Source organism: Panthera pardus, unplaced genomic scaffold (assembly GCF_024362965.1).
Source record: "Panthera pardus isolate Hobbes unplaced genomic scaffold, ASM2436296v1 HiC_scaffold_16, whole genome shotgun sequence".
Lineage (NCBI taxonomy): Eukaryota > Metazoa > Chordata > Mammalia > Carnivora > Felidae > Panthera > Panthera pardus.
The window spans coordinates 5651763-5659853 of NW_026526721.1; the positions used below are offsets into that span (position 1 = coordinate 5651763).

The window sequence follows — 8091 nt, forward strand, 5'->3', positions numbered from 1 at the left end:
TCTGGATTTGACTATTCTGGAAATTTTGTAAAAAGGGAATCATAAGTATGTAATCTTTTGTGGTTGACTTTTCTCACTTAGTATAGTATTTTCAAGATTTATCCAAGTTAAACACGTATTTGTACTTCATTTCTTTCTATTGTTGAATAATACTTCCTTGTGTGGATACAACACATTTTGTTTATGCGTCCATTCACCAGTCGATGGATATTTGGGCTGTTCATATCTGGAAAAATTTTATGGGATGTCAAACATTACAAAATTCACCTTGTTTTGTACTGGATATTTTCACTGCTATAAATATTCTGACTTTCGTTCTGGGATGCAGTTAAGTTAGTTAGTGACAATATCATCTATATGAATTTTGCTTCTAATATTTGTTAGGCAATACCAGTGTGGTATTCAGTCTAGACCTAATTATTCCCCACCACCGAGGTAAGACCCTTATGCGTTGTATCCAATGCCCTGTGAATCGTGAGGGCTTCTAATCCGGCTGGTGGAACAGGCACTATTCCCAACCCTGTGTGAATGCTGGGCACCTTGACCTCCAATCCATTCAGGTAATTGTTTCCCTAGTTTCTGGTAGTTTACTCGAATACCTTCACAGATCTGCTTGGCGGCATACCCAGGTGGGACCGTCTTCAGATTCCCAGAGTGCTCTCTCTGTGTAGCTCTATCCTGTGAACACCAGCCTCTTCTCAGTCTCTCAGGTGCAAATCCTTAACTCAGGGAAGCTGCTGGGCTCCTCCTGGACTCCTTCTCTGTGCCACAGCCTGGAGACTCTCACAAAAACGTAAAAATTCTGCAATCATAGGCTTACTTCGTTTGTTTTCCACATTTCAGAGAGCTCTGTCCTTCATTACCTTAGGCAATACCTTTGAGACTGTGGTTATACTCTGTGTGTTCTCTGGTTGTTTGGGGTCGGAGGGAAAATCTGTTTTTGTTACTGTATCTCAGCCAAAAACATTTGGGCCATGACCCATCATATAAATGGCTAAATTACTCATTGGTGGCTGCCAAAGCGGCTGCATAGAGAAATGTAAACTCTCTATGTGTATATGTGAGATGTCAATATCAACATCAGTATCAATATCAATATATCCCAGCCTTTTAGAAAAGGACTAGTGGTGACTTTTGTTTCTGAGGATAGATGATATGTTGGTAACCACGCCTTTAGGAAATCCCTTTGTGCCATTTGCCTCCTTGAATGTGGGAACATTTGTGTCTCCTTCCACAGGTGATCAGCGAGTTTGAAGCCTCTCCTGACTCATTTTCCTACAGAATTCCCAACCTGAGTCGGAACCGTCAGTACAGCGTCTGGGTGGTCGCGGTGACTTCAGCTGGGAGAGGAAACAGCAGTGAAATCATCACGGTAGAGCCGTTAGCTAAAGGTGTGCCATTGTAGAAAAGACCTCATTTCCCATCGTAATTGGACTGTTTTTAAATCCCTGTTCTATCAGAAATAAAGCTTACGGTGCCCTAAAAATCCCCAGAAAACCAGAACATCACGTGTTATCACATTTCAGCGTAAGAAATAAGGTTGCTGCTAGCTGGCACTGGGCTTTTGTGCAAATCAGAAAAGACTCCACCGAGGGTTAGTGGCTTTACAACTCAAAGTGCCTTAAGGAAAGTAAAGACAAAGAGCCCCCACTCACCCCTTGGGGTAAGTGAAAATCACCCCATAGTAACTCCTCAAGGAAGTTGTGCTTTCATCAAGATCAAGCATCGTATTTCTTAAAGAGAAATGTTTATTTTATTCTGGAAACTGACGAATATAAGAAAATCGTCAGTTCTTCTTGTATTGAGAGAATTGCTATAAGCAAGACCTTAATTAAGAGTGGGAAGTCCGAGTCCCCAAAGAACAAAAGGTTCCTAAAAACGAATACGGTATCTTCACGCTGAGATGTTATACTGGTCCTTAGAAAGCACATATGGGCACAGAATATTCTTACTCTACTTCTGGTAATTGCTCTCCCCCAGTGTTCAGGGTACCGCTGTATTAGCACTTTTCACAAGTAAATGTACTAACATCACAATTCCAGGGCCAGCAGGAGGTGCCCCCTGATTTTGGAATATACCACATTGGCAATGTTTTCCTAACAAGGCTGCTAGGTGCCCAAAAGAGAACAGAACACTCCAAGATTCCGATTTTACCTCTCAGAGCTCATGATAACGTGCTTATTAGTGTGATACTAAGAAAGAAGCAGAATAGAGTAGTGAGGGAAAAGGAGAATACTGTCACATTTTGAACACAATTACAGTTAGAGAGTAAATGTATTGTTGCTGAAGAAAATAAATTCGTGGATTTTTTTGTCTATTAGAATCTTTGATTATGATATCCCGCCACCCCTAACGTACCCTCTCACATTTAGCAACAGTGATTATCAGTGGACATAAGGACTGCACTGTGGGATAAAAGCAAACCAGCCCATGAAATGCTGCAGTGGCTTTACTTCTTCTCTCCTGCTGTGTGTTCAGTGTCAGGCAGGTGGTTGGAAAAGTCCTTTTTCTCAAGAGACATATGGCAGGAGGCAGAAATGGAGAGGGGTCAGCACTTAGACACCCCCATACCTGGAATGGGAAGAGCCTACCGGGGAGACAGATTCAGGTCCAGGAGTAACTCTGCAGAATACCAGCTTTCTCTGGGGAGGGTGAGGCACAGGGGATGCCAGAGAGGAAGGGGCGAGGGCAGACAGCAAGAAGAACCAGGAGCATAAGGCCAGGAATAACAGAGATGTTTCGGAAAGGAGGGAGGGGTCTGCCATGGCAGCAGCTGCTAGGAGGTCAAGGCAAACAAGACTAGAAGTGCTCTTGGGTTGGCCACACAAACTCGCTGACCTTGAAAGCAGTTTCCTGGGGATGGGAGCTGGTTGAGGGGACAGAGGAGACGGGAGGTGAGGAAACAGGTCTGCTTGGCAGAAAGTTCTCCAAAAACACACACCACCTGGAAGAAGCCACAGGCCAGAGTGAGGATGGGTCTCACCCAAGGAAAGGCTCTGGTTTCACTGTGGGCTAATGTGTCAGCCAGCAGAACATGTTTGTATGGTGATGGGAAAACCCAAGTGGAGAGGGGGAGGTGATAATCCAGGAGGAAGAGCAGGGCCACAGGGCTGAGGTTTGGAGGAAGAAGGCCAAGGGGGCTTATAGGTTTGGTGACAGGAAATGCAGAGTTCCCAACCTGGGTTTTCTATTTCCTCTGCCAAGCATTAGGCAATTTGGGGTGTGGTGGAGAAAGGAGTTTGAGAAAAGGAAGGACAATAGGAAATCATCACTGCAGAGAAGCGGGAAGGAACTTACTAACAAAGCAGTAAGATTGGAAGGGAGAGCGGACAGGTCAGCCGAGGTCGGTGATTGTAAATGTTTGGTGGGTCCTAAATTCTCTGTTGTATGGATTTCTCCAGAAATGTTCAGCTTCTCATGTTCAAGTGGGGTTCCCTCAGAGTTAGGCTTGATCCAGATGGGTTTTCCAAAAAGGGACTGAGCTGAGGAACCTCTCAGGCACGGAGCAGATGTTCTAGATAAAAAGCTCCACCCAGAAGCCCCAGACACTGGCAAACCACAAAGGCTGACAGGATCAAGCTGGAGAGATGAAGCTTCCGGCAGCCCAAGGAGACTGGTCCGGGTTATCCTGTCATTGCTGGGAGATGGATGCAGGCAGCATCAGTGCAAATCTGTCGGTGGGAAGCAAAGTCCAAACTCTAGAGTTCGGGACTCCAGAGTCCCCGCAGAGAGGACTGCTGTTTAGCAGATCAAGTGGCAGAACGGAGACATGGACCCAGTCCCGGTGGAACACCATCCCGAAGGAGCCCAGGGCCAGGGTCGAGCAGTACAGGACCCAGGAAGGACGTCCAGGTGCAGGTGGATTGATTTTCGGAATCACCTGAGGTGCACGTTAAGACTCCTTAAACCCATCAAAGAGCCATTGAGTCACAGATCAGCATAGGAATCTGCATTTCTAACAGATTCTAGATGATTCTCTTGCCTGTGCCCATTTGAAAACCAGTTCTGGTGAGCTCTGTAGCTTATTAGTCTTGGAATTTCAGATGAGGACCCTTGACCTTCCAGCTGCCCCCAGTGGGCATTAATTCTACACACTGAGTGTGTCGGGCTTCAAGACAAAGTGGTTCTGGCCTCTGTTTCTCAAAATGCTGATGGGAAATTATTCATAAGGCCTGGAATTGATTTTAAGGGTTATAGCTAACACATGACAGCACTAAAATGGAATAGAGTCAGATAGTCTAGACTGACTTGAAAGGAGAAAAGTACAAAAGATCGGAATGCATGAAACGTGGCAAGTATTAATTTGGGGCACTTTGTTTTCACTCACATCCCAATACGTGTATAACTTCTGGATTCAACGTGCAGTTTGTTCCTTACAGTAGGACGGGGGATGTTCAAAAGCTTGTTAAGTCCCTACCTCTAGCTGGATTTCCTGATCATCCCAATTTTGCTGCAAAAATACTCCTCATCCTATAAAAAGATGGTCTGAAGGGCTTGAAATGGAGCATGCCATACCACCAATGCCAGAAGTCCAACGCGACCTGACCAAAATATTTTTGTTACGATAAAAAATTAAAAAACGTCAATGACTGAAAAAGTGGCCTCCACCTTAGAATACCATGGAGAAAGTGTGCCGTCCATGAGCCGTCTCTGAAGGCTCTGCTCTAAGGAGGAAGACCTTGCTGTAATATTTGCTGCACAAAACAGGCTCAGCTTCTGAACCCACCAGCATGTGGTTTCAGTTCTGGCCCACAGCACTCCGAACAATGAAAATAAGAGTTGTTTGGTAGACCTTAATGACCAAGGCTGGTGTTCTAGACCAGGATGCCTCTGTAATGACTTGACTCCATATTTCCTGAAATTCTAGGGCTTTCCTGGAGAGCCTGCTCCCCATGCCCATTGGCCAGTCCAGACCCTCAAGTCTCAGATGATTCAGTGTCCCAACACTGGTCCAATCTTTACGGGTCTAGAACCAGACTGGGGCTACCTTCCATATGTGGTCTCTGTGTCTATGTGTCTGGGCTGGCTGAGCTTCCAGAGGGTGTGTCCCAGAAAGCAGTATCCCGACATGTGGCAAAGGTGGGGCACATTGTTTCGCTTCTGGAAGACTTATGTCTTGGGGTCAGCTTCCGTGTCTCACCCAAGAAGATAGCGCTAGGAACCCGTCAGGGCCAGCTCCTCGGTCTGCACGGAGGCCCCTGCCGACACAGGTGCACCCGGGCTCTCTCCTGTCTACTCCTGCTGCTTTGGGACCGTGCCGATACCAGATGCCTCTGGCAGATGCTTCTGTTGGAGCATCTGAATCACTGTCCCAATCAAACAGTGTTCCTCGAGAGAAGCCACTCTGAAAACATTCGCTGTCCTTAACGTTTGTGCCAAAGACCAAATTGATACAATAAAGCCAGGAAAGTACCACAAAATTGATAAATAGAAGTTGTTCCGGTTTTACCTCTCCATCTTTTGGGGCTTTATGCCCTGTATTGTCTATTCTCTCCGATATTAAAAGTATATTGAATGTGCATTTTTGGTGTTGAGATAAATTGCTTAATAACGTGCCTTGACAAATAATTGGGCTCATAGAAAACACAGCTTGGGGCTGCTGGGCTTATGAAGACCCAAATATTTAATTTCGGCTCCTCACATTTCGTCAGTAGGAGGGGAAAATGCTCCAGTAGGGATTTTCAGGTATTTGTATGTTCTTCCAAAGACAATCCTTTACACACATCCTGATACCAGGGAATAGTGTTGACAGGTGTGACATCAGTTGGCTGTGCTGCCTTCACCCTTGTAGGGGGTGTTACTATATTGGGAAAGGTCACTTTGGCCTTTGTGTCACTAAAGCCGTGGTGCAATTGGACTTCTGCTGTGTTTGGTGCTCCAGCTCCGGCACGAATCCTGACCTTCAGTGGCACAGTGACTACCCCATGGATGAAAGACATCGCCTTACCTTGTAAAGCTGTTGGGGACCCTTCTCCTGCAGTAAAATGGATGAAAGACAGGTAACCAGTAACCTAATGTATGCCTTTAGTGAAACTCTAAGACAGTACATCAGACATACCAGGTTGGGGCTAGTGGTCTAATTCTAAATCTCCAGGAAAATTCCAGGAGACATCAAGTCTTCTGGTGGAGAGGAAGTTGGCGTAGGGGGCAGAATCTCGGCTTCAGCACCAAAAGGGTCTGGTGTATTGTATCAATCTTCTGTAAATTCAGAGCCTTTCAATTCATAAGAGAATGCTTGAGAGGAAAATAGTCTAACCAACCCAATGATCTCTGCACTTCATCATGTAAATTTCCTCTATAACCAAGATGAACACTCCCACCCTCATATGAGACCGGGTGGCCATTTTTCTCCTTCTGAGATAATGGTCCAACTAACCCTACCTCCAGTGCTCTGAGAAATAACTTCAAGAAATGGAATGCATTAGGACTTCGCTAATAGAAAATCTGGTTTTCCACATTAATAGTAACTATTAAGATAATAGCAGCCAAGATAGGAGGGGGAAAGTGGGTGAGATGTGTTCTGTCCTGTAACTTTTCTAAGTGCTTGCTCTATGTTCGGAAGAAGAAATTGGAATATAAATAAAGGGCTGAGACTTCACTAATGAGCATGGAGATTTGATATAAAATGGGTTCAGAAGAGTGCTGATTTTCAAAGAAAAGCACTTAAAAGATATAAACTATTGAAATAATGGTCTTGGCCCAGGGACCACTTTTCTCCTCTCTTTTAAAATCAGTTAATCCAAATAAAAATAAGTAAATTTAAAAAAAGTAAATAAAATCACTTAATCCAAGGAAATGAATAAGCTCCCAAGGGTCAAGAGGCATTCTGCCTGACGAGAGGATGACCCTAGGTGACTGGACAGTCGCCACCAAGGATACGGTTATGATCACAGGGAGCTCCCTTTACACTGAGACCAACTCATCACCCTCTTGAGAGACCACAGTCCACTTTCTTTGTCAAAATCACCAACACCTGTGAATTTAAGCAGATCTACAAGAGACCCTCAAATTTAGTTGTCCTTATGCGATTGGGTCCAAATGGCACTTCTGTCCCAGAAGGAATTTTTACAAGAGGAAGTCGCCGTGCGTACATGGTGGAGGAGAGAGAGAGACACCCATTAGGGATGTGATGGGCCCTGACAGATGTGAGAGCCAGAATCCAAGCCCCCAGCACAGAGCTAACTTCCACCATAGCCTGTTTTTTTTACAAAGAACGAAATTCAGCCGTTTGATTGTTTATGTCATAGAATCACAGTTTAGTTCCAAATGTGTTATCTACTTCAGAAAAGACTCTTTATGCTTTTCCCCAGTCTCAGCTAATTTGGATTGTAATTTCTTTAATCTGTGCCCTTTTCTTCCTGTGAGGCAGTAACGGGACACCCAGCCTGGTAACGGTTGATGGGCGGAGAAGCGTCTTCAGCAACGGGAGCTTCGTTATCCGAACCGTGAAGGCGGAGGACTCCGGCTATTACAGCTGCATCGCCAATAACAACTGGGGATCGGATGAGATTATTTTAAATTTACAAGTACAAGGTACAAAACCTGGGGACTCTTTTTAACGGCTTCTTTAGATGCGTGCCTATATGCGAAGAGTCACATCGACCTGATCTAAAAATCAGCCTTTCTAAGGAGCTCATTGCTATTTTCTAGTACAAAAATAGATAAATGCATGCTCATTTTGGAAAATGGAATGCTGCCAATCAAAGAAAATAGAAACGTTCATCGTCCCAAAGATAACACTAGAAAAAGGATAAAAGATACATCGTTATTATCTTTTACTAACGTTTTTGCGTCGTGGAGAAAGTTCATCTTGATAATGTCCACCAATTGCATGGTTTCTTTTACATATGTGTAAGTGTAACCCACAAGACATAAACAAAAGATAGGCCTAAACTGAGGTCTTCTATCTGCTAATTGGCTAAACTTTTCTATGCAATGTACATTAAAAGGACTCCAACCAAGCAAACTGCTATAATATTTGGTGGGGTTTTTAATACAGCGTATATGGTTTTTCTTGATATCAGACACAAAAAGTACATGACAAATCCAAGATGGTCAAATTAAAGCCAGGTGTAAAATCCCAAGTGGTCA

At 44.4% G+C, this 8091-nt stretch overlaps 1 protein-coding gene across 1 annotated transcript in view; it reads left to right on the forward strand.

Annotated features, from left to right (window-relative positions):
* Positions 1-7462, forward strand: part of DSCAM (DS cell adhesion molecule) — a 699778-nt gene extending 692316 nt beyond the window's left edge. Inside the window, exons 21-23 of the mRNA XM_053903059.1 lie at positions 1238-1391; positions 5882-5999; positions 7366-7462. Coding sequence (XP_053759034.1) covers positions 1238-1391; positions 5882-5999; positions 7366-7372 — 279 coding nt within the window. The 3' untranslated portion in view covers positions 7373-7462. The remainder of the gene's footprint in view (positions 1-1237; positions 1392-5881; positions 6000-7365) is intronic.
* The last annotated feature ends 629 nt before the right edge of the window (positions 7463-8091 follow it).